This window comes from Lampris incognitus, chromosome 9, assembly GCF_029633865.1.
Source record: "Lampris incognitus isolate fLamInc1 chromosome 9, fLamInc1.hap2, whole genome shotgun sequence".
NCBI lineage: Eukaryota > Metazoa > Chordata > Actinopteri > Lampriformes > Lampridae > Lampris > Lampris incognitus.
Genome location: NC_079219.1, coordinates 48,773,641 through 48,801,633, shown reverse-complemented (window position 1 = coordinate 48,801,633; position 27,993 = coordinate 48,773,641). Strand labels below are relative to the sequence as shown.

The 27,993-nt window shown below is 43.9% G+C and overlaps 1 protein-coding gene across 1 annotated transcript in view; it reads right to left on the bottom strand.

Moving 5' to 3' along the window:
• Positions 1-27,993, bottom strand: part of syngap1b (synaptic Ras GTPase activating protein 1b) — a gene marked incomplete at its 3' end in the record, with an annotated part of 199,681 nt that overhangs the window by 69,994 nt on the left and 101,694 nt on the right. Inside the window, exons 3-4 of the mRNA XM_056286999.1 lie at positions 24,464-24,960; positions 22,106-22,227 (exon numbers count right to left, since the gene is read on the bottom strand). Of these exons, the coding sequence (XP_056142974.1) occupies positions 22,106-22,227; positions 24,464-24,960 (619 nt within the window). The remainder of the gene's footprint in view (positions 1-22,105; positions 22,228-24,463; positions 24,961-27,993) is intronic.

The window sequence follows — 27,993 nt, the reverse complement described above, 5'->3', positions numbered from 1 at the left end:
GTTTATAGTACCCTACTACCCAGCACATTTAAATTTGCTAAATTTTATGCATGAACTGTATATATTCTCCATTACCTTCTATGTAATCTATGATGTTACAGTATAATTATTTTATTTTTGTGTATTTTGTGCATTTGACACCTATTGTATGTCTGTCCATCCTGGAAGAGGGATCCCTCCTATGTTGCTCTTCCTGAGGTTTCTCACATATTTTATTCCTGATAAGGTTTTTCTTGTGGAGTTCCTCGTTCGGGTTTAGGGTCCAAGGACAGAGGGTGTCATTTGTCGTATACTGTGGTATATTGTACTGACTGTGTAGCCCTTCGGGACTACCTTGTGAATTTGGGCTGTACAAATAACCTTGAGTTGACCTATTCTGTCACATATGCACAAGACGCATCAACAAATGAGGATGTGATTGAGGACAGCCATTCAGATCTAATTTAAACCCGATTTACACTCAACACTGACTATAATGCTGATCAACTGGCCTCCCAGATCCTTACACAGACATTAACCACACCAAACCCATACCTAATAGGCTGGGAGCCAGGGCCAGCCCTCAGGATGTTTTCTGCTACCTTTTTTTCACTATTATTTCCTGTTAGCCTATACCTTGGGCCATCAGAAGTTGATAACGAGCACCCCCAACTCGGCCCCGTTTGGCCACAGGGGGCCAAAAACCCAATTTTTGGGCCATGTTCCTGGCGAAATTATGTACATGCAAATATTAAGGTACTACAATGGCATAAATAGTCATACAAGAATGAAATTTGGCAGAGAGTATCCTGATACATAGGGGGAAGCAGGAAAATATGATTCTGGGGCTTGCTGCAACTCAATTTTAAGATATCACCCACACCATCCCCAAAAAGACAAAAAAAAGTACTGTCCGCCTGACAAATTATCATCAAAATAATTATTCTTCAGCACTTTATGGTGAATATGTATGCCTCACTTGTGTATAGACAACTTCCCTAGTTCTTAAGCTTCAATTTGAGCCCAAGATGACCTTTCTATCTCAAATATTACTCTTGCTGTGGTCGAAAGTCTTCACTATAGGCCTACAGTACCTCAAATATGAAAAAAGCAGATATGTATAATTTCCATTGCCATGGTAACTGTGGGCTGTATCAGAAGCAGCCTGAATACCACAAGGCCACCACAGATTGAAGGTATGTATTAGGTTCTAGACCAGTGACTAAGCATTAACAATAACAGTGATTAGAATATTTATTAAACTAATATTTAATAACCTTAATATGATTTAAGCTAGTCTCTTTAGTTTTAGCTAGCTAGCAAGCACAATTTTGCAATCAAGCTAGCGAGGTTGCAATATTCATGAGGTGTGTTGTAGCTACAGTTGGAATACTATTAGTCTGCACATTTGAGGTGATAAGAGAAATAATTGTAATGCAAAGCATTATATTTGAATCCATGTGAATTGGCACACTGAATAGTACTCCCTATTTCATTATTGCAATACTGATTTTAAGATGGTTGCATTGTTACAGTATATGAATCAGTCAAGATGCCAAAGAGACGACAAGATGATGAAGACTAGACACCTTGCCAGAGTTCTTCAAAGCAGAAGAAACAGCCATCGCCCCAGTCACATCTGGGAAATTGCATTCTGCATGGTTGTAAGGGGACAGTAAATGTTAAGTTTATAGCCTTTTCTTCTAAGGCTGATCCACTTAATGCATTTACTGAAATCCACGACATGAAAAACAAACTTTTGACACAAACGTCTGACTGTGGTGGCATGCCAGATGTTTGTGACTCAATTCCTGATGAATTACCTGCTGATTGTGGGTATCATGAAAACTGTCGACGCATTTTTTTCGGTAATGCTAACAGTGCTTTAGCAAGAAATTGTCAAGCAGAAAAATACGCTACTAGACCAACACGTGAGCATGTGGATTCTTCCGCTTTGTTTGGAAATTATTGCATATTCTGCAAAAGTGGCACAGTGAAGCAAGCTTCTGGCAATAGATATAGCTTGCAGAAATTCCAATCAAATGCATACAAAAATATTGAGCAAAAAGCTATGGAACTAGGTGATAAAGATTTGTTATGCAAAATCCAGGGAGTTGATTTATTTGCTAAGGAGGCTAAATTTCATGACTGCTGTCGCAAGCAGTACTTAGTAAAGTGAGCACCTCAGCCTGACACTACAGCTGCAGCGGATGAAATAACTACAAAGAAGGGAATGATCGGTAAAGCTTTCAATGGGGTGTATGTTCATATAAAAACAGAAGTTATTCAAAAGGGTCAGGTTGTGAAACTTGCTCATCTTACTGTTTTGTATAATGAAACCTTGAGACAATTTGGAGAAGAAGCTCCTGCTCATATAACAAGCCATAACCTGAGACTAAAAATCGAATGCTGTCCTGATCTCAAAGATAGTATCGACTTCTCATCTTGCCCATACAAAGACACATTAGTGTTTTGTACATCCCAAGAATCTATGAAGACGACAGTGCGTTCAGCTTATGAGATGGGAATTACTGATTGGAGTAAAGAGATCAGCCATGATCTTCACAAGAAAATCCTAAAAGCCTTCAAAAATTCTGAACCACTCCCTTGGCCTCCTAGAGCTCAGGATCTCCCTGACCCAAAAGAGGAGATTCCTTCTGAGGTTTTCCAATTTGTTTTAAACCTAATCTGCGGTGAGAGGAAGCCATCATATCGGGAGGACAATCTGGCATCATCAATTTCTCAAGACATCTGCAGAGCAGTTACAGCAGGTCAATGGAAGATGAAGAAACACATCTTACTATGTGTGACACTACGCCATCTCTTCCGATCCAAGAGCTGCACCACTCTGATAAATAGACTTGGCCACTGTGAGTCCTACACATACTCAATAGAACTTGAAACGGCTCTGGCAAATTCAATTGTGGAAAGTGCTTCATTAATCAGCAACTCAGATGTTATCAAGAGACAACCTGATGGAGCAGTCTTCCATTGTGACTGGGACAATTTTGATCAGCTAGTATCAGATGTATATGGGGCAGGGTCCATTCATACCGCTGTAGGCATCTACCTGCAAGATCAAGGGTCCTGTGCAGATGCAGCAGCCCTGACCACAACACAGCCTACACAAGAGTCAGCCTACACTAATCCGAACACCCAACCTCCAAAAAAACAACGATCATTTAAAAGTCCTGCTCAGGAGTTGCCAACTTACTACAAGCGGAAACGATCTGAACCAGCTAACTTGGAGTCATCCAATTCAAATAACACATCCACATACCACTCAAAATCATCAGATAGTGATATAATTTGGGTCATTGCTCGTAAAATCAACTCCGGCGATCAGCACATCCCTGGTCTGTCAGGTTGGGTGTCTGTTACTGGCCGTTCTCCAAAATGCCTCACCACAATTGGGTATTATCCCATGATCAATGCTCCCATAACCGACTTGACAACCATTCAAGAATGCCTTAGATGCAGCCAAGTCGCATCCTCTGAAGCTGGACAAGAGTACACCATCAGTACATTTGACCTAGGTGTTTGCATGAAAGCCTACCCTCTAATATGGAATGAACCTGAAAAATATAAAAAGCACATCATCCTCATTGGTACATTCCATTGCTGTGGAGCTTACTTGAAAGGTATAGGCCGAAGATACTGTCAAGGGAGTGGATGGGTCGAAGTGGCTTTGGAAGCAAAACTGATCACCACAGGCTCTGTGGCTGGGGTCACTGATGGAAAGAATTGGGACAGAGCTATGAACACACACAAGTCGATGCTAGAAGGTCTTGAAAGACTCCTCTATGACAAGTATCTGGAAACTCATGGAGCACTCTCAGCTGAAGGTACATTTTTTCTGGAAAAACATACCCCGAATGAATCTACTCTAACTGAAGTTCTATCATCGGCTGATATATCTCACCACATAACAATACAATTCATTTAGAGAAAGAGTGAGAAAGGGGGAGCTGGGAGAAATTGGCTGGTTTTGGATGGAATACATGGACTGTATCTGGCTTGTCCTGTCAATGAACAGCGCAATCAAAATGAATGACTATGATGGGTACAAAGCTGCCATAAACATCATGCCAGACCTCTTTTTCTACTCAGATCAGCAGAATTATGCTAGATTCCTCACATACTTTGGATGCTTTCTTGAACACATTGAGGAAACACATCCTGGTTCAGAGAAACTTTTGCGCGCTGGAGCAATCAGTGTAGCCAGATCACATATCCCAGGCAACTGCTGCCACGTTGACAAAACAATAGAGGAGACAGCTATGAAATGGCTTAAGTCAAACTCGGGTTCTGGAACATACTCAGCTGGAATCTGTGGAATCACCAGCAATTATGAAGCCAGCCAGCATCACATCCTGACTGCCCATGCTAAAGGAGAGTTTGTAGAGGCCATGTGGAATATGATTAGCAGCCGAGGTGAGCATTCAGAGAAGCAGCAAAGAGATTTAAGACCACGTGAAATCAATCGGTCTGAGGAGCAAGTGCAGCAAACAATAGAAGCATTTCAGAGTTTCATCAACCCATTTAAGCTTGAGACTTCTCAACCCTTGACAAGTTTGACTTCAGGCGCTGCTATGCCAGAAGAGGTGCGCTCTGATGTGCTGAATGCTCTGAAAAATGGCCAAACTCAAAAAGAAGAGTTCATCCGTGATCGTCTTCTTACAAAGAAAGTCCTTTTTTTTAATCCTATCAAGAGAAACAAATTCAAGACAATGTCTTCCACAACACCTAAAAGGAAGCTTATGGCATAAAACCAGAGAGTAATCCAGTATAAGGCTACAAGTGGATTTATCTTTCAGATTTTCATCAAATCACAGCTACTAAGGTCACAAATCAGCATCTCTGACCTGATGTGCTATCCCCTGACTCTGATGCCATATTCCATCTCAACAATCGATGGCTTCTTTGCAAAAACCAACAAGGCACAAGGGATGAACTACATGATCAAAGATGCTGAGAATGCACAGCTCCCCTCTCCTAGCCAATGTGCTCTCATTCAAGATGGAAACTCCTCATTCTACATGAACGATGTGCCCTGGACAATGAAGACTATATCAGAGCGCACCTTCAAATGTCTACCTGCTGCAGCTCAAACAGTATTCAGCACAGACACTTATGCAGACCGTCTTCATTCACCAAAATCAGCTGAGAGGGATCGTAGAGGTTGTGGGGAACGGTTCATAGTTAGTGGTCTGAATGTTCATCGACCTGCAGATTGGAAAGTTTTCCTCACAAATGATGAAAACAAGAAATCATTCATTCATTTACTTCTTGAGCACTGGAGCTCTGCAGATATGATGGAAGAGATCCTCAGAAGGCCTGTCATCTTCATAGAGGCTGGTCAAGCTTTCAAAATAGAATGTCATGCTGGAGTAATATCAAAAGAACTTCTACCTGAGATCTGTTCAAACCATGAGGAAACTGATGTGAGGGTGATCCGCTACATAAATTATTTCCAAACCAAAATGCCTCACATCAAAACAGTCAGAGTCAGAGCAGAAGACTGACATTTTCTTCATTCTCCTCTACTACGCCAAATCATTCACAGTTGACATCATCTTTGACATGGGAAATAAGCTGATCAGTATCAACCAGCTGGCTGACAATTATTCACAAGAACATGTTTCAGCTCCGCTGGCCTTGCATGCCTTCACTGGTGCCGACTGCACTTCAGCATTCAAAGGCAAAGGAAAGGTGCGACCGATCAAGATTCTGAATCAGAATTCAAAGTTCATTCAGATCTTTGCTGCAGTGAGGAACTCTTGGGAGCTTGATGAGCTTGTCCTCAGTGGTGCCGAAGAGTTCACCTGTCGCCTCTATGGCTTTGGTCCTCGAGTTAAGCAGGTTGATGAGGCAAGAGAGGTCAAGGTCAAGAAAATATGTGGCTCAAGCCTCGAGCTGCGACAAGGTCTCTCTATTGACCTTTCCACCGTGCAAGCGAGTCCTTTTGCAGCACATAAAGAGAGTGAACTACCAAGTAGGAATCTGGAAAAGGGCTCATGAAAACCACCCAGAAGTCCCATCCCCTTTGGACCATGGGTTTCATGTAAATGACAATGGCAAGCTAGAACCTCTGTGGTTTGAGGGTGACGTCATCCCCCAGGCCCCCATTGATGTCTTGGAAGAAGAGCGGACAGATGAGGATGACCTTGAGGAAATACACACTAACATGGATGATGATGAAGAAGAGGAGGAATATGGGGATGATTAAGATATCAAATGCAATTTAGATTTTATTTTATTAGATTTTTTTCGGATGTCAGCTTTATTAGATAGTACAGTTAAAAGAGACATGAGTGGGGAAAGAGAGAAGGGAGGACATGCAGCATATGGAAGTGGGCCGGATTCAAACCCATGCTGATGCGTTAGGGACTAGTGTTGTGGTACGCGCACTATCCCAGTGAACCACCAATTATGATTTATTTTATATTATTTTTACTTTTTAAGGTGAATTTTTGGCTTCTTCTGTTGTTTCTCCCTTTGCCTATATTTTGTGTAGTTTTTTTGGGGACAGTGGGATGGGATGGGGTAAGAGGGTAGGAATTAATGTTTCATTGTTGTTAATAAAATGAAAGCCATCTGTTTTCTAAAAAAAATATAATAAAAAATGTTTACTGTACTCTATTGGTGGTTGGCTTCTACTTGAGTGCATTGCTTTGGACCTATAGGCCCATTGCTATAGGCCTATGAGACACCATTTAAAAGCATTTGTTTTCCTACAGGTTCTTTAGTATTCACTTTTCATGTTCACTTCAGATAGCAGTAGTAAAAAAGAGGAACGCACCGAGTTGCTCAGCTAACGAGGACACAAGCTAACTCCCAACATAACGTTACCATGTCACTCTCCATTTGATACTGAAAGTGATCCCAGTTCTATTGGACCACGATGGACAAAATGGGTACAAAGGTTTGAAAATTATACCATAGCTATGAACATTACTGGCGATGCTAGCCTAAAAGCATAGCTGTTGCACTTAGCAGGAGAACGAGTACATGATATCTGTGATACTACGGCAGTCGAGGCAGACAAGTATGCAGATACGAAACAGAAGCTTACAGGATATTTTTCACCCAAAAAGAATGTCCAGTATCAAGTCTACATATTCAGAAAAGCAGTGCAGCAACCAGGAGAAAATTCGGAGAGCCACCACACCAGGCTACGCATGCTAGCGAAGAACTGTGAGTTTACAAACAGAAAAGCACAGAGCTGCACATCATCCAGGCTTCGCAGGAAGGTGCTGAGAGAGCCCGACGTAACACTAAATGGACTTCTGGAGCACGGGAGAAGTCTAGAACATCCCGTCTTTCCTTGTTAATGGACAGTTCACACAAGAAGAAGTTAAGAAAAACAAACTCATATCCAGTGCTAGGATCCATGTGGAGCGCTCCATTCAGAGGTTGAAATTGTTCAACATTTTGGACAATATCCCATATCAGTTCACTAAAAACATAAACAAAATACTGAAAGTGTGCGTGTGCTTCGGGAAATAGCATGAAATGACTTGAATAAATGTAAGCAGAATCAGATTCATGTATTTATACTTTTAATAAAGTAATACTGAATTAAGAACACTGCTTGATTTTTTTAATCAAAACACATTTGTAACAAAATGCATAGTGCAAAAACTAATGTCACTGTAAAAAGTATAAAGTGCAAAACATCAACATTGGTAACAAAATGCATAGTGCAAAAACTACTGTCAACGTAAAATGTATAAAGTGCAAAACATCAACATTGGTAACAAAATGCATAGTGCAAAAACTACTGTCAACGTAAAGAAGAGGATCACCATATGATGAATACAACATTTAAATATGCAAATTTGCATATTTAAATGATAATGATGTACCGTGCATGTTCACATCATGTATACTTTACATTACTTAACCACTTATCCAACCCATATGGTTGGACAGAGTCCTTCAGGGCTCTAACTAAGTGTCTTGTGTTTTATGTTATTATGTTATGCTCTCCTCGAACCATCACCTTAACGTGGTGGAGAGGTTTGAGTGACCCCATGAATCCCGAGAGCTATGTTGTCTGTAGCCTTGCGCTACTGTAGGGTCACACATGGCAAACTGGTCTAGGAGGGAACAGACTTAAGAATGGTTCAAGAGCTGTGAGGAGTTGTGCCCCACAGTCCTTAAATACGCACAAAGGTTTAAATTTGATTAATTAAATTTAATTAAAACCCTTGGCAAACTCGTCTGAGGATGACTAAATGAATGCTGGGGTTCATGTGGTTAAGACCATTCTTCTAATATTACATGTTTCCAAACATTTTGGACAAAATAGAACATTTTACATCAAGGTGCCCAGAGATTTCCTGGTGCCCAGCTGACCTGTATCCAACGTGGCCTATAACGTTAATAAGAAACAGATCGTAGCACACATGGTAGCCCTAAAATGGCTGTGATCTTACATGTAAGTCTATATTTCATTAATTCCTAATATGTATTTTAAATTCATTAAACCTTTACAGCGTTACAGTATGTACGATCATAGCCATTCTGGAGCTAGACACATGAAAAGCTAGCCTTGGATCCAAGAACGTCAGAGTTATTTTAACAAGTCAAACGTCGGAAAACAATTATCTACCGACAAAATAAAGCACTGGCAGTCTTTATCCAAGGCTTATGAATCGCCAGTAAACGTGGGATATAACATCAGAAGCCAGAATACCCAACATTACCAAGCTAACGCTAGCTAACCCTGTTAGCTCACTCACCTCAACCTGATAAACTTTCTGTTTCATGGAAGCCTGTACCTTGCCTTTTATAATGCCCCCTGAAACATTTACGTTCACAACTCTATCTGAATTGAAAGCATTGAGACCCTTTTTCACCCTGAGAGGTTCGTCTTTTAAAAAAGACATTAATGTAAATATATTTACGGGTTCAGACATATTGTTTTGAGTGGAAAATAATGCAGTGAGATTCCCCAAGGCACCGGAAGTATAACTCCGCCCACACGTGACGTCGCGTCGTGCGTCGTGACGTCGTGCTTAAGAGCCGAATTGCTCCAAAATCCCTCTCCCGATTGTTGGTGCGTTCAAAGGAAATGCAGAAAAAGAAAATAAACGGTCTCGAGGCATGTTCCATGTGATTCAAGAGGACCGTTTCTCCATACTAAGCTATGACACTAGTGGCGTCCTTGTCACCCACACCAACCAGCAGGACCGTTGCAGATGAGCTTGCCGACAGCTACCCAGAGCTGTTTGATGGAATCGGCAAGCTGAAAGACTTCCAGGCTAAGCTCCATATCAACCCCAATGCCAAACCCATATGTCAATTGCACAGGCGTGTGCCATTCCACATAAGGCAGAAAGTGGTAGATGAACTGCGAAAGCTGGAAGTGGATGACATAATTGAGACAGTGTCAGGTCCCACACCATGGGTATCTCCCATCGTCACATCCCCGAAACCAAAAGACCCAGACAAAGTGAGAATCTGCGTGGACATGCGTCAAGTAAACACTGCCATCGAACGTGAATGTCACATCCCACCCACCATGGATGATGTTATTCACGAACTGAATGGAGCCACTGTGTTTTCTAAGCTGGATCTGACAGCAGGGTACCATCAGCTAGAGCTCCACCCTGGCAGCAGGTATATAACCACGTTCACCACCCACCTTGGTTTGAGGCGATATAAACGCCTGAACGTTGGTATCTCATCAGCTGCAGAGGTGGTTCAGAACACAATCTGCCAGACTCCCCAAGGCCTCAAAGGAGGGAAATATCTGAGTGACGACATCATCGTCTACGGCAGTGGTTCTCACCCTTTTTGGGGTCCTGGACCCCCTGCGTATTTTTGATCTACCCTGAGGACCCCTCCACCTGATCTTGGGGGAGGGGGGTTGCAATTTGATAGAAACAGTAGAAACTGCATTTTAAATTGCATTATAGCATTTATTCACTCTTTGGGGCAAAAATAAGAGCTTTCAGTTGTAACTTAGATATAGTTAACAAAACAGAATTCTTATGCAGTAACGTTCAGATATATGTAACAAAACAGAATATGTATTCAGTAACTTTCAGATATATGTAACAACTGAATTTTTATGCAGTAACTTTTAACAATGCAAACGGGAGCGAGATCTCTTATTAAAATACAATAAATTACACTTGTGAAACAGATGTAATTAGAGAAAAAAGTCCTGTTACCCTTTATAGTTTAGGTAGACAAAGGTCTCAGTCAAATTTGAGTAAAATAATCCTATTTCTATAAATGTCATAGGATCTTTTTTTTAAAGATATTTTATTTTCACGGACCCCTTGCAATTACACCACGGACCACTAGGGGTCCGCGGACCCCCGGTTGAGAAACACTGGTCTACGGTACCTCCCAGTCTGAGCATGAAAGCAACTTCAGAGCAGTGTTCCAGAAGCTCAAAGAGGGCGGCCTCATACTCAACCGAAAGTAATGTGAATTCAACAAGTTCAGGCTCGAATTCTTTGGATTCATCTTTTCTGCCGATGGCATTTCAACGGACCCCAAAAAGGTTGCAGCTGTACAGCAGGCTGTTGTGTCTGTTTGTCTTAATACATTCAATTAGACCGATAGACATAGCAAATTAAATCATACTCATGAAAGACGTATTCAACTCTTTGCTGTCTTTATCAGAAGAACTCCCAGCATACAATGCATCTTCTCATGACGTCTTCACTATGGGTACAGACAGGTGTCAAACAACTAACCAATACATGAAATCCCCCTTTTCCTTGGACCAAACTTACAATTTACAAAACAGCTGTCAACAGTGGCATTGCAAAAAGATTTTTTTTTCTGCTCACAGACATCTTACAAACATGTGTCTTTCCAGCTAACTAGTGTTTAAACATGTTTTAACATCAACTATTGTCTACCCATCAACATCACCCATAAAGTTTATGCACATATTAGGTTGTGACGTAATCAGATATTCTATCGGGTGGTCTTTAAACCCTTTGAGGTCTGGTTGTCTTGGTCATGTCTGGTGTGTTAGTGTCTGTGGGTACTGTCTGTGTCACAGTGGTACGTGTATCAGAGTCCACTGTACTGTCCTCTCTTCCCTTTGTCTCCTGCTCAGAGAGTGACTCTGTTGGTCCATTGATTCGGTATCTTTTATTATTTCTAGAGTAGCATGCTGCCTCTGGAGATTCTACAACTACAACCACAGACCCATTTATCCCTGTCTTATTTATGACTTTGTGGGGTGTCGAATAGAAAGGGGTAGTTAACTTGTCCACTTTTTCCTGACGTACTAGAACTGTATCACCTATGTCCACTTCTGAATACTGTGCTGTTCGCCGTTCATCTGTGTACAGTTTGGACTTGCCCTTCTGTTCCGTGTCCCGGTCACGCATTTCCATGTCTGCGTGTCATGGAAGTGCGTGCTCTTTGCCGTTCATCTGTGTACAGTTTGGACTTGCCCTTCTGTTCCGCGTCCCGGTCACAGACTTCCATGTCCATGATCTCTGGCAGCTTTCCTATCATTTTGCGTTTAAAGAGCAACTTGGCTGGGCTCTTCCCTTTTGTGGCGTGCTCAATGCTCCTGTACACGGTCACATGTGTTCTAAGCTCACGTTTTCAATCGAGTCCTTCTGACTGAGCAATCCTGATCCTCTTCATCAAGGATGCATTTTGTCGCTCAACTTCTTTGTTAGCCTGAGCCCATTTTGCTGTTGTTTTCAGGTGTTTAATCCCATTGTTCAAACAGAAGTCCCTGAATAACTCTGACTTGAACTGGGGGCCGTTGTCGCTTTTGCAGGAGATAGGCAGACCATGGTGGCTAAAGATAGACTCTAAGCTATCAATAACCTTCTCTGTTGTTGTGGAAGTCATGACATCATACTCATAGTAGCGACTGTAATAATCAACTACTACAAGAATGTAGTGATTGGATGGCAGGGGCCCAAGTAAGTCTATGGCCAAGTCCTGCCAAGGGCTATCTGCTAATGGTGTCGGTTGTAATGGTTCAGGTGGGTCGGTTCTGGCCACTATCTGACAGTTGTGGCAACTTTTACAGTATTTTTCCGCTGCCTTATCCATGCCAGGCCACCACACCTTGGTCCTGAGACGTTGCTTAGTCCCAACGATCTCCAGATGTTCCTTGTGTCCTAATGCCAGGGCTCTTGCATGCAAAGTTGTGGGTAGCATGATACGTGTTCCATGAAGCATTAGGTACCCCACTACGCACAGCTCATTCACAATTGCTGCATAGGTTTTACAGTTTCCAAAATGTCCAGTTGTGATTGCCTTCCCCACTTCAATTAGTTCTGGATCAGTTGCAGAGGCTTCTTCCACCTCTCTAGTAGTGAGTGCTTTGGGGGTGGCGTTTATGGCTACAAATCTCATGTAATCATCTGAGTCAGGGGCGTGTCTCTCTTGCTTTGCTGTCTCTCCCAGCAGTCGTGACAATCGGTCGGCAATGTTTTGTTTGCCTGATGTGTACCACTTTAAAATTGTATGGCTGTAGCCTAAGTACCCACCTCTCTATGTGCGCACAGGGTTTGGATTGGGGCCCATATCTTATTTCTAATGGCTTGTGGTCAGTTACCAAATCAAACCTTCAGGCATACACAGGAGTGTAGTCTCTCGCAAGCCCATACAAGAGCTAGGGCCTCTCTCTCTGTCTGAGAATATTTCCTCTCACAGTCAGTTAAACTATGACTCACATAGCATATTGGCACTTCCTGTACCTGTTGGTTCTGAACCAGTACTGCACCTAAACCTACCGGACTGGCATCCGCTATCACTTTGGTTGGTCCATCCTTGTCAAAATACGCTAAGGTGCCAGCTCTAGCCAGCTCCTCCTTAAGCGCCTTGAATGACCTTCTCTGTTGCAATCCAGATACGAACGGTGTGTCCTTTCCTGTTAAGCAATGCAGTGGCTCTGATAATGTTGCAAATTGTGGGAGGATTCTGCAAGTCCTAAGAAACTCCTCACCTCTGCGGCATTCTCTGGTTCTCAAGCATCTGCCACCGCTGGCACCCTCTCTGCCGTTGGTCCGATGCCCTTTTCAGACAACAAAATTCCCATGAATATTTAACCTGTACATGTTGAATTGACACTTTTCCGGGTTAAGCATCAGTCCCCTTTCCATCAGTCTTGTCATGACAGCCTGCAGGCATCTGTCGCGTGTTTCCCGGTCAGCTGCATGCACAATGATGTCATCTGAGATGTTTTCAACACCTTCAGTTCCAGCCAAGGCATTAGCTATTATGTGTTGGTACTGCTTGCTACCTTAAGATACCCCAAATATTAGTCTTTTTATCTGTACACACCGTTATGCACTGCAAAGGTTGTGATTTCTCTTGACTCGGGTCAGTTCAAGCTGGTGATAGCCCCATTTCAGGTCTAGCTTACTAAACACTGTCGAGCCATTCATCCCTTGAAGTATCTCGTCCACAGTGGGGATTGGATATTGCTCTCTCACTATGGCCTGGTTTGCACATCTCATGTCTAGACATAACATAACCTTACATCATGGTCTGATTTTGGTAAAATAACCACAGGGTTTACCTATGGGATGGGGCCGGTTACCGGTTCAATAATGTCCATGTCCAATAATTGTTTTATTTGGCCTCTACTGCCCCCCTTAGGTTGAACGGTATACGCCTCAGTGGCTGGGCCACATGTTTTACCTTCAGAATTTTGCCGGCTTCGCCGAGCCAGCCACACCGAGCCAGCATTTTAAATGCTATATTTAAAATCTTTCATTTAATAATAATTCTCTCTTCTAATTCTATTTTTTTTTCTAATTTAATGAAAGGGTTACTGTCCCGAAACCATGAAAATCGAGTTATCCAATCAGATTTTGTTGTTGTTGTCTCTTGGCAGAGGAAGGGTTAGCTGGCTGGCTCCCTCATTGGTTAGGACTGCTAGAAGTCCTGTGCACGGTGTTTATTTAGAAAGTGACAGGTGAATCAGCCAATTATATTTTGCTGTTGTAGTAGGTGGGACAAAAAAAAAATCGCCCTAAATACTTCTAGAAGTCCAGACCTATCCAGATGTGGGCTCACACGTATAAAAGAATGATGTGCGGTTGCTGAGTAGCCATTACTTGTGATTGACTGCCTCTTTCACACTGGTGATCCAAATCTACTGGATCACTAAAACCAATCGAATCGCACATCACTAATGTTAGTCCGTGTGTCAGACAAGTGCGACGAAGTTTACGAAGCATGGCTACAGGAGGGGACGAGAGTGACGTTGTGTCCACCTCTTCAGTTGAGCGGTCTTTCTCGGCCCTGAAGTGCATCAAGACACACACCAGAAACACAACGGGACAGGATCGACTGGGAGCTTTGGCACTGAGGTCCATAGAAAAAGGCCTTCTGATGGAACTTAAATCCAAGGACAAACTGCATGATGCTGCCAATACCCATGTCACAAAGAAGGACCGACGGATGGACTTTATATTCAAGTAGTCTAATAAGGTAAGCTGTCGCATTTTATTTTACTCCAAATCAAAGCTGGCATATTCATTTTACATATTGTGATGGCATGTCATAGCTGGTTAATACCACACTTTGCTCATGTAACGTTAGGCCTACTATACTCAATATTATGGCGTAAGGTTTGGCATATTTTGCATACGATTGTATTGCGACTTTGCTCATGGCATATTCTGCATGTGAAGGTTGATTTTATCGTTATTTCTATTGTTTGCTCATGAATTGCTTTAACTTGGTCTGGTCAGTTTGTAAAGAAGAGGTTTTATGATGTTGCATGCAACTCAAACTTTTTCCAAATGTCCTCGCTGGGTGCGGTGGACTTGTAGAAATCCTCCTCCATGTTGAAGTCATCAAACAAATAATGCTGATAACAGTCAAGCTCCATTTCCAGCCCCTCCACCCAAGATCTCCAGTGCTTTAATTCCAACAGTCGGTGAAGAACAACAGCAAAATTGTCACCCACTTGCACTTGTAAGAGCCGCTCCTTGCGCACCTCCAGTGTGTAGCCTGCGCGCTAAAACACACACGCCTGGAAATCAGCACAGCGTTCAATCTCCCCTGCTGCCCCGCTGTTCAGTGTTGCTCTCAACGTGGTGGGGTATCGCAGAGCGAACATGCTTTACCAGTCGCAGCAGTCCTTTAGCTCTCCAGTGCTTCCACTTTGTCTGTTGTCTGTTCTGCATGCGACGCCCTCTCTCCTTAGTTTGTTTGACCACCTCGTAAGGTAAGCATGGCACCCCACAGTGTCCCTAAAATATTTAAATTAAAAACACGCATCCAGTCCATCTGTTTGGCTGGTTTGTTAATTTAGATGTTGAACTATATTTTGGTGTGATTTTTGAGAAGTGGGTGCTTGTGATTTTATGTGAACATTGGCCGTAATGTTTGCTAGCTTGCTGTGTTACCAGTGTAGTGCCCTCTCAGTGGAAATGGTGCAGGGTGACGAGTTAGCTTTTCAGTTGTCTGTTATCTAGCTTATGTCATGTAATTTATTTTTACACTAGATCATATGTTATGAATGTCTTGTTTAATTTAAACGTGCAGTGATTTGTTGTTTTCAGTGTCAGATTATTATTTTGCACCATGTACTTTTGCAATGGATTATGTTTTCTAAACTCTGAGTTTGTTTGACTACCTCGTAAGGTTATGGACCAGCAGCTGCCGTGAGCCAAGAAAGTGCCACCAGGTCTCAACCACAATTCAGAACCCCCATGTCCAGTGCTTTCTTCTCTCTGCACAATACCCAACTACACATAAAAGAAACACAACTCAGAGTCCCAGGGTGCGTAGAGAGGCTCCAGCACCAGTGGGTTGGTTACACATACATAAAATGATCTTTTTTTTGTATCCCCCCCCTTTTTTTTTTCTCCCCATCCCAGTCGCTGCTCCACCCCCTCTGCTGATCCAGGGAGGGCTGCAGACTACCACATATGTTCTCCGATACATGTGGAGTCACCAGCCGCTTTTCACCTGACAGTGAGGTGTTATACCAGAGGGACACAGCGCATTGGAGGATCATGCTTCCTCTCCCCCCCGAACAGGTGCCCCAACCAACCAGAGGAGGCGTTAGTGCAGCGGCGTTAGTGCAGCGGCGCTAGTGCAGCGACCAGGGAGGCGTTAGTGCAGTGACCAGGACACATACCCACATCTGGCTTCCCACCTGCAGAAACGGCCAATTGTGTCTGTAGGGACGCTTGACCAAGCTGGAGGTAACACAGCGATTCGAACCTACGATCTCTGTGTTGGTGGGCAACGGAATAGACTGCTACACTACCCGGATGCCCAATAAAATTATAATTTCTAACCTTATTTCAACCCTTACTTGAATTTAACCATCTCCGTTCAAATACAAAAAACATAATTATTTCTTAATAGCATTAAAGTGGATGATCTCAGCAAATGACCTGAACGATGTCCTCATCCATCCATCCATCCATTATCTGAACTGCTTATCCTGCTCTCAGGGTCGCGGGGATGATGCTGGAGCCTACTCCAGCAGTCATTGGGCGGCAGGCAGGGAGACACCCTGGACAAGCTGCCAGCCCATCACAGGGCCGACACACACACACACACACACACACACACACAAACACACACACACGTTCATACCTAGAGACAATTTAGTACGGCCAATTCACCTGACCTACATGTCTTTGGACTGTGGGAGGAAACCGGAGCCCCCAGAGGAAACCCACCTCCAGCTCCGCCTCCTTCTTTTCATCAGTGCCACTGTCTCCAAACCATACAACATAGCTGGTCTCACAACCATCTTGCAAACCTTCCCTTCACTGCTGACACTCTTCTCAACCCACTCCACCCTGCCTGCCCTCTCTTCTTCACCTCTTTTCTGCACTCCCTGTTACTTTGAACAGTTGACCCCAAATATTTAAACGCATCCACCTTCGTCACCTCTACTCCTTGCATCCTCACCATTCCAGTCTTCCCTCTCATTCACACATAGGTATTCTATCTTGCTCCTACTGACTTTCATTCCTCTTCTCTCCAGTGCATACCTCCACCTCTCCAGGCTCTCCTCAACCTGCACCCTACTCTCACTACAGATCACAATGTCATCCACAAACATCGTCCACGGAGACTCCTGCCTGGTCTCGTCCGTCAACCTGTCCAACACCATTGCAAACAAGAAAGAAAATAGTACATATCTAAGGCAGTATATTTGATCAACCTTTCATGGTAAGAGACACAAAGACAGGGAGGTACACAGAGGCACTGGTGACTCTTTGGGAGATGGAACTATTTGGAAGAGTGAAATTGGTTAGATATTCTGAACCCTGTAAAAGGTACCAAAAATGTTATCAACGTAATGCCAGGGCAGACTTCTGTTCATTTCTACAAGACTAGGTCAAAACCTAGTACATGGCTGGACCGTGTATGGTCAGTGTTCGAAATTGTGGCCAATTTGTTACAAGGATAGTCAGTTTCCCCCCGACGGACCAAAGAAGGCGCTAGTGCAGCAACCAGGACACATACCCACATCCGGCTTCCCACCCGCAGACACGGCCAATTGTGTCTGTAGCAACGCCCGAGCAAGCCAGAGGTAACACAGGGATTAGAACTGGCGATCCCCATGTTGGTAGGCAACGGAATAAACCACTACCCGGATGCCCTACAGCTGAACTTTCTGACCTGGTTGCCACTATTGTGGCAAGTTATCATATATACTTTAAAAAAACAAGTTTGTCAAGGATAAATTCAGAGATCACTAAAATACCAAGATTAGTAGTACTGTATCATGTAACTTTGGGAGTAATGTGTTTAAAATTATAGGTTTATGGCAATTTCATTTTACTTCATTAGAAATACATTTTGTTTTTAGTCATCCTTTTAGTCTATCGTGTATGTGTGACCACTGCAACTAATTCATTCAGGTTAGCAATTCATCTGACTTAGTAAAACTCATTTAGACTCATTAAGAAAAAAGAGAAACCTAGAATTTAGTCATAAACTGGATACTTTGTTTTTTCTAACTGGCTCTTTGGGGCTCCTGTACTGCAATACTAACATGTCTATTCAGAGATGCTCTGTGCAGCTTTGTGTGTACCACAAAACTATGTATAGTTTTACATTTCAGCAGCTTTTTCTCTTTACATGTATTGATTATTTTGTAAAAAATAACAACACACAGACTATATAACAATTGAAGGTATTTGTCCGGCCGAGATACATTCCAGCCACATCGCCAAGGATGCAAAGCAACGTGTGAGCAGATCTGCCTTTAAAACCGGTCTGGCACACCCGCTCACAATCGATTACATACTCCTGCATACACCTTGACTTCCAGGAGCGCACCACACACACATTAAAACTTGCATTTAAACACACACACACACACTCGAGCGAAGTACACACCCACTTGCGATAGACCTGATGACATATTAGAGCAAAGCCAAGACAGGATGGGAGAGAACCGCATGCAACCACAAGTGTGAAGGGGAAAACCAGGAAGAAATGAAACCAAAGAAAAATAGAAAAAGTAGAGTCCTACTAAGATGTCTCTCTCTCTGTGTCCGACTGCCTCTCTCTTTCTCTCTCTCCTGCCTTCCTTCTGTGCCTGCACTGCATTTGTGTATGTTCAGTCATAACGCTCACCATCAGAGCAATGGTTACATGATGTAGTGGAGTGGGGGAGAGAGAGAGATGGAGAGAACGAGAGAGAAAGAGAGAGAGACAAAAATAGACCCAAAGGAATGAGTCAGATTAAGAGAAATAAAGGGGAGAAGCAAGAGAATGGGTAGGCCATGTCAGGATGGGTAAGAATGTGCCAGAGATGGAAAAGGAGGGAGAGGGAGTGAGAGAGAGGGAGTGAGAGAGAGAGAGAGAGAGAGAGAGTTTGGAGGGGCACGGTGAGGAAGACCTCTGCGTTGATATCAGGTTGTTATGTAAACTGTGGCTCCTTCGGAGAAAAAGAGAGTGACAGCACGGTTTAGAAAAGAAATATTAGAGACGGGGGGAGGGGAGAGATAAGTTTGAGTAGAAGAAAGGGTGGGAAAATGCCTGTGTGTGTGTGTGTGTGTGTGTGTGTGTGTGTGGCGAGAGAGAGAGAGAGAGAGAGAGAGAGAGAGAGAGAGAGAGAGAGAGAGAGAGAGAGAGAGAGGAAGTGTGTGTCTACATCAGTGGAAGTCAGAGGGAGACAGAAGAGCAAGCAGGTTTATATTAGATCAAAGTGGAGGTGAAGGACAGCGAGAGAGAGAAGTGAAGAGAGAGAACACTCATCCACACCCACAAACAAACATGCACACATGCACACACACACACACACAAACATATCTGAGAATCAAACCCGGCGCAGGTGATACCACACACAGTACACCGTGTTCAGAGTTCCTCTAATGTTTTTACTGATGAGTGGACCATGATGTGAAAACAGACCACCACTACACAATAAAACCCAACTTCACAAAACAACTATAGCAATTTGTGCTGCTACCACAATGACTTATGATGAGGATGATGATGATGATAATCAAGAGAAGGAAGAACAATACAAAAACCTATTTGTGTAGCACCATTTTGTACACCTATTTGTGAACAAAATGATTAACAAACAAAATAAAAGCAATCATATAATCAATCAATCAATCAATCAAATCACTTCCATAGGAGCGGACGGTTGATAACAGAGATGAAATGTCAAAATCAATATCATGTTGGAAAAAAAGGATAAAAACACCACATGAAGTCAAATCCATGACATGATGTTTGAAGGAGTGACTACAAAGAAATAATGTAGTGTACAACAAACACAATGCTGACAAGAGTTCAAATCCACTCGCTCAACAGCACCTGCCAAAGTACCTTTGAGCAAAGCACTTTAACCCCAACTGCTTCACTCACTGACTCAGTGACCAAGTGCTGAAAACTGTGTGTGTGTGTGTGTGTGGGGGGGGGGGGGGACAGATAAACCCTCCCGTGGGATGAAGCTCAAAGTGTGTTTCAAAAACTGCAAACCAGCACCTGACAAACAACCAAAGTCACACAAGCGTCTGTGAGGAAAACACTGTCAGCTGGTAACACCTGAGCAAGCAACTTGGAGCCGAGCGGCGGCTCCGTGACCTTGTCTGCTCGGACCAGCCAGGGACAACACACATCCACAGCCTCTCCAAATGAATAAATCATGTAGAGGTGCAACTTGGAAGACACCTGGGCGGAGGAAGGTTTTGGCCTCTCCTGAGTGCACTGTTGTCCCGTGTTTAGATGATCACCGTGACCTTGCTCCCATTTGAAGTCCGAGGTCAACTTGACTGGCGTTGTCAGCGGGAGAATGGAAACAGCTGCAGTTGTCTGATTTTTCAGAATGCACAAATATGGCAGGGACGATAAAACACTGCCAGTTTACTGCACCCCTGAACCCTCGAACGGCAACTTGTTTCAATATTCATCATCTTTTATGTTTCCCAAGATGACAACAAACACTGTCGCACAAACAATTGACTGCATATAGTTAGTTGTGTGTCCATTTTAGTGTAACTTGGCACACAACCTAGAATGTGTTAATTAGAAACTGAAAAGTTTATGTTTTTATAATTTCTTTCAATTATGAATATACCTCCTCCTCCAGAAGTAAGAAACACTTTACTTGCCAGTAAACAATGCCATCATGAGAAGCTCGGGTACGTGTTGGGATTTTTTCCTGGTGTTACTGATGCCGTGGAACAAATAACATTGCACAAAAATACACAGCATACACAAAAACACACACAGCTTACACAAAAACACACACAGCTTACACAAAAACACACACAGCTTACACAAAAACACACACAGCTTACAAAAATTGCACGAGGTTGGACCGTGCAAGCTGATATAACATACATACCATGCCAGACAGAGCTAAAAATAAAAATAATACAATAAGATTAGCATATATATAACAATACAGGCAATATTAGGTGGGTACGCCTGGAGCGCATGTCATTATATTTGCAAAGAACATCCCAAGCCAACATGCAATAAAACCTTCAAGTCCAACAATTACATCACGGAGTCCATCCTGCTCAACTTCTGCCCAACCGCTTCTGTGAGTCAGGAAGACAACTCTCTCACACTACAAACAGCAACATGGCTTCAGGTCAGCTGTGGCCAAGATTGCCCCTATTAAGTAAATGACGCAGAGGAGAGAAGGTATGATTAAGAAAATCTCCCACACTGGCTCATTATGGTGTGTACAGCCGCCATATGGCTGTCAAGTGGTTGCCATGGAGAGACATGGGCTGTTTATCACGGCCCATGTAATCCTCTGTTTAGAACAATAGTATAATAGGGGGCGTCCAGGTGGCATGGCGGTCTATTCCATTGCCTGCCAGCATGGTGATCGCCTGTTCGAATCCCCGTGTTACCTCCGGCTTTGTCGGGCGTCCCTACAGACACAGTTGGCCGTGTCTGCGGGTGGGAAGCCGGATGTGGGCATGTGTCCTGGTCACTGCACTAGTGCCTTCTCTGGTCGGTTGGGGCGCCTGTTCAGGGGGGAGGGGGAACTGGGGGGAATAGCGTGATCCTCCCACGTGCCACGTCCCCCTGGTGAAATGCCTCACTGTCAAGTGAGGAGCGGCGGCTGGCAACTCCACATGTATCAGAGGAGACATGTGGTAGTCTGCAGCCCTCCCCGGATTGGCAGAGGGGGTGGAGTAGCGACCGGGACGGCTCGGAAGAGTGGGGTAATTGGCCAATTGCAATTGGGGAGAAAAAGGGAAAAATCCAAATTAATAAATAAATAAATAACAACCATAACAGATAGATAGATAGATAGATGGATAGATGGATAGATAGATAGATAGATAGATAGATAGATAGATAGATAGATAGATAGATAGATAGATAGATAGATAGATAGATAGATAGATAGATGGATAGATAGATAGATAGATACAACTACATGCAGCAATCAATAGTACATTATTCCAGACTTCAACACCTGCAAAAAGAGTCAAGTCAATTGTATTTGTATAGCCCAATATCACAAATTACAAATTTGCCTCAGTGGGCTTTACAGCAACACAACATCCTGTCCTTAGACCCCTCGCATCGGATAAGGCACAACTCCCTAAAAAAAAAAAATCCCCTTTAACAGAGAGAAAAAATAGGAAGAAAACTCGGGGAGAGCAACAGAGGAGGGATTGCACACACACACACACACACACACACTGACCTGTCTTGGTCGGCACTGCGGAAGCGGGGGAGGATCATGTGTCTGAAGCTGCTGGTTCGGTCCAGTTTGGGCTGACTCTTAGCCCTCTTGATAGAGCCCTTCAATCTTCTACTAAGGAAACTCTGCAGCAGGCGGAGATGATGAACCACAAAGGGGAAACAGATGGAGAAAGAGAGCGAGGAGGTGCCAAGGACAATTAACCCAAAAAGATTGACATATGCCAAAGGGGAGAGATGGAGGGATGATAGAGGGATGAGGGGGGATTGTTTCCGCACAGATAGTGAAAAAATGAAGCAATAACATGAACAAAACACGTGATGCATGATGGGGAGAAACCAATTTGATGCATTTATTTTTACAAGAAATTTTACAGACCAAAAAATTCAAGCGACATGAGCCTGCAGTGCCAAAAGATGACCAGTAGTTAGCAGTAGAGTGCCATACAAAATCCAACAGCATGAAATAAGGGGTGGACACTAGTACATGTACAGTACAGTGGTGCAGTTTGTTATAAATGAGTTTCAATACAAGTTGTGTTATATATTGTAAATGGAACATGTCATACTGAGAGAAAATGAGAGTGAGGTCATATTAGGAGCGAGAAACGTAAAAGCAAAAGAAAAAACTTGTCAAAATTATAAATTTACTTGAAAAGTTACATTTCAGAAAGCGAGTGAGAAAATTTAAATGAATAAAGAGGGAACTTTACGCGTTTCAATGCAAATCAATTGTTTAAATTATTTTCTCATTCGTAGCGGTGAAACATGTTCACGGTGCACGACAGAGCTCTTACTCTCTGTGATGAAGCACATTGAAAAGTTGGTTGCAAGTGCAACTCTGGAGCTTAAATAAGAAACATGCAACGTGTCTTGGTGTATTTTAACACTCTCACTAACCACTTTGTTTCAGGAAAAAGAGAGACTCGTGTGTGAGCGTTTGCGTAACAGTATTGTTCAGTGGGTGAATGACTGGAGGCAGAAGACACCTTGCCATTTGGAATGAATCGGACGGCTTTGAAGCCGGTCGTGGGGGGATGACTAAGGACTTGGCTCCATCTGCTGGTCCTATGCTAATATTCTTCATGACTAATTTTGACTTGATGAGCCAGCCTGTCTGACACTTCAAATCTTGCAAAGTACACAATGCCAAAAGCAAGAAAACGCCTAAATCACAACGCGGGAGGTGGAGGTCATCTCCAAAGTCTCCTCTTCAGTGACTACAGTCTCATATACCCAGGAGTCTTGCACATTTTCATTAAAGACTTTTTCCAGACTGTGTCTCCCGGACTTGGACTGACAGTTGGGGGGCTGTAATGTCAGTTGTGCCGCTTGTAGGTTTAATTAAGTCATGGGGCGACGTTATTTTATCTTCAACTTTGTTTGCAAAGTGCCTTTTGACATCTAGTAAGACTGCTGAAGTGCTGGGCAATTACACTCATTACACTACAAGACAAATGATCCAATCACAATTATTAAGAGCACTTCATTAAGGCTAATTTCTATTTTTTCTAACCAAATATTAAGAAACCTTTACAGCCCTTCTTATGAGCAAATAAACAGGAACAATCTGTTTCAATTTTAATCGCCCAAAAACAGTAAGTTGCATTTCCCATGAACGTGGACAGGCTAGCTGTCCGGGATCACAATCCGTCAGCTGTTAGGTCAGTGCTGCTGCAGTCTTCTTCACCACTGACTCTCAGAGGAAAGTTAAATCCACTGTCTATGGCTACGTATGCTGACCAATCATCACATTTACTGCAAAAATACTGATAAAGCTTTTAAAAACAAAATAAAATGATTTAAAGACAATTCTTGGAAACATTTCTTTCGCCATACACTAAATCACCATTTCCTGGTAATTTCCATAAATCTTTAAGACCAGGAAATATAGAAAATAATCTTCCGTCGGTCCGCGGTGGTGTAGTGGTCTAAGCATCGGCTCTGTGTCGATGCAGTTCCCCACTGGGGACTGGGGTTCGCGCCCCGGTCTCGTCAGATCCGACTATGGCCGGACTCGACGAAGCAGCGATCATTGGCAACGCTGTCTTCGGGAGGGGGGCGGAGTCGGCTTGTGTTCGTCACGTGAATGCGTCTCTGTGTGTGTCGGAAAAACAGTGGTTCGGCTTGGAGTCGCCTTGTCACGAAAGTGGCGAGGCGGTCTCCTTCGAGACTGCCGGCCGGAGAGATGCAGTTGGCGAACGCATACAGTGCGAGGGTGGGTGTTTGAATTAAAATAGGGATCGATTGGCCACTAAATTGGGAGAAAAAAGGGAAAAATCAGAAATAAATTTATAAAAAAAAAAGAAAATAATCTTCCATACTTCCATACATTCCAGACACATGCTAGAATCCTGCGTACCTCGATGGGGGGCAGTGGGGAGATAGGCAGTCCCACCGCTGAACTCGAGCCGGCAGCCCCCCAGTCTCCGCCCCAGAGAGAGAGAGGTGGGGAGGAGGAGAAAGAGGAGGGGCGGGCAGTGGCAGGCAAGTGAGGCAGGGTGAAAGGCAGGGAGGGGGAGAGGGGAAGTGAGCGAGGCAGCGGGGGCGTTCCAGGCTCCTTCCTGGAGCCCCACCGCCACTGATGACGGGGCAGGAGGGTGGGGCCGGGTATGGGGGGCAGGGCAAGGCTGAGGGGGAAGGGGAGGGGCGGCGTGCCGCTGGCACGGCGGCCGCAGGTGTGCTGTAAGGCTGGCGGGGGGAGCGAGAGAGGAAGGGAGAGGGAGGGAGGCAGCGAGCGAGGCCGGGAACATGGGGGGTTACTCACGGATTGTCGGAAGGGTTGAGGGGGGGCGTTGGGGGGGACCTCCATGCTTGGCTGCTTCCCGGTGGCGATGCTCTTCCGCCGGGCGCGGTGGTCTGTCACAGAGAGAGAGATAGACAGGTAAGAAAGAGATACATTTATGGGATAGAGGTACATGTATGTGATAGAGGTAAAAAAAAAGGAAAGCAGCAAAAGGTAAAGAGAGAGAGAGACAGACAAGTCTGACAAGACAAACATGTATTTGATAGAGGTACATGTGTGTATGTGACAGCGGTACAGAAGGGGACAATTCAAAAGCCAAAGAGAGACAGACAGACAGACAGAGAGAGAGCGAGAGAGAGAGACAGAGAGAGAGTATTAAAGAAATCCACAAGAGAGCTTTGACTGAGTGATCATCCAGGGGGAGCTGGAGGGAGGTCAAAGGTCAGGAAAGCACAACTAAGGCTTTGTTCAGGCAGATCAGATTTGTTTATCAGATCAGATCTTTAAGACAGACTGTCCACACTGTTATTTGCAAATGATCAGATCAGATTTGTGTGTCCAGACATCACCAACCTATCTGCACAGGTTGCTGTGGTAACGACGTAGGCGTGAGCGACTACATACACTGGTGAGGCGGTTTACTAACGCGGAAGTATGAGAAATGGAGCTCCATCATCTCGCCCTCCAAAGAATCATGCTGTCAAGTCGCAGTGCAGAACTCCTCCGTCGCACCACACACTCAGTGATGGAGGAGGCTGCATACACTGTGGTGTTCTGCGCTGCAGCCACAGTGGGCACTCTGGATTTGACGTCGTCATTGTGTGTGATGGAAAATATAGTTTGAGATCCAATTTGGGTGGCCAGGGCATCCGGACTGACATGCATCTGTCGAAATCTGGAATCGCATTTCAAACCACCTCCAAATGTGGTTTGATCAGATTTGCAAAAATCGTATTACATGTTTTGTTTTGTTGGTTTTTTTTGCAATCCAGACTTTCTAAAATCATAAAATCAATCTGGATGCAATCTAAATATGCCACAAAATAAATAAATAAATAAATAAAAAGTGGTTCTAGGCTGGCAGTCTGAACAAGGCCTAAGTCTATGGGAGGTTACACCCAAATCTCCATCTGTCACCCACACATACACAGAAACAGAGACAACACACACAGTATCTTCTTCCATCCTCTGGAACTAAGGCATAAGAGACTAGTGCAGAACAGGTGTGTGTGTGTGTGTGTGTGTGTGTGTGTGTTAGGGGGAATAGAGTGGTAAAATAGGTGCGAGAATTCCAAAGGGAGAGATCTTCTGGATAGACATCACAGTATAGTGTGTGAGTTTGTGTGTCTGTGAGTGTCCACCTCTATGTTTGTCTCAGTATATCGTTCTGTGTGTGTCTATATGTGTATAGGTGTCTGTATTTCTCTGTGTGCGTGTGTGTGTGCACCTGTTTGTGTGTGTGTGTGTGTGTGTAAAAGTTGTGTGTTGGAGGTGCGGAGGAGCAAGCAGGTATTAAACAAACAAAGCACTTATTGACTTCCACCTGCAAGTCAGTTCTTAATATACAGTGTTGGCCAGGAAGAGAATAAACAGTCAAATCCTTGATGGATAACAAGTAAACAAACAGTCAGCAAGTGGAAATCTGACAGAATAGACAGGCAGGCTCTAACTAGTCACCATATGTCTGCTCAGGTCCAAATACAAACAGCATGTAGGGTACGTGTAGGGAACCCAGCCACTGAGGATGCACAAGCCAGTGCATTCTTAGTGCCGGTCTCAAGCCCGGATAAATGGGCAGGGTTGCGTCAGGAAGGGCATCCGGTGAAAACCTTTTGCCAAATCAAATATGCGGATCATAAATAAGATTTCCATACCAGATCGGTCGAGGCTGGGTTACCAACGACCGCCACCGGTACTGTTGGCCAGCAGGGTGCCAGTGGAAACTATGCTACTGCTGGACGAAGGAGAAGGAGAGGGGGAAAGCATGCCCAGACGCAGTGAGACAGGATGAAGGGTAGGAGTGTGGCGGTGAGAGTCAGAACTTTGAATGTTGACACTATGACTGGTAAAGGAAGAGAGCTGGCTGATATGATGGAAAGAAGAAAAGTAGGTATACTGTGTGTGCAAGAGACCAGGTGGAAGGGGAGTAAGGCCAGGAGCATTGGAGGTGGGTTCAAACTCTTCTACCATGGTGCGAATGGGAGGAGAAATGGGGTAGGGGTAATTCTGAAGGAAGAGTTTGTCAAGAGTGTGCTGGAGGTGAAGAGAGTGTCAGACAGAGTGATGAGTATGAGGCTGGAAATCGAAGGTGTATTGCTGAATGTTATCAGTGCATATGCCCCGCAAGTTGGGTGTGAGATGGAAGAGAAAGAAGAATTCTGGAGTGAGTTGGATGAAGTGGTGGAGAGGGTACCCAAGGAGGAGAGAGTGGTGATTGGAGCGGACTTCAATGGGCATGTTGCTGAGGGGAACAGAGGTAATGAGGAGGTGATGGGGTAGGTATGGTGTCAAGAGAGAAATGTCAAAGGGCAGATGGTGGTGGATTTTGCGAAAAGAATGGAAATGGCTGTGGTGAATACATAATTCAAGAGGAGGAGGAGGAACACAGGGTGACATACAAGAGTGGAGAAAAGTGCACACAGATGGACTATATCTTATATATCTTATATATCTATATCTTAGAAGGCGCGATCTGAAAGGGATTGGAGACTGCAAGGTGGTAACAGGGGAAAATGTAGCTAGGCAGCATCAGATGGTGGTCTGTAGGATGACTTTGGAGATCAAGAAGAGGAAGAGAGTGAAGGCAGAGCTAAAGATCAAATGGTGGAAGTTGAAGAAGCAAGACTGTTGTGTGGAGTTCAGGGAGGAGTTAAGACAGGCACTGAGTGGTACTGAAGAGTTGCCGAATGGCTGGGCAACCACTGCAAAAATAGTGAGGGAGACAGCTAGGAAGGTACTTAGTGTATCATCAGGACAGAGGGAGGAAGACAAGGAGACTTGGTGGTAGAATGAAGAATTACAGCAAAGTATACAGAGGAAGAGGTTGGCAAAGAAGAAGTGGGATAATCTGAGAGATGAAGAAAGTAGACAGGAGTACAAGGAGATGCAGCGTAAAGCTAAGAGAGAGGTGGCAAAGGCAAAGGAAA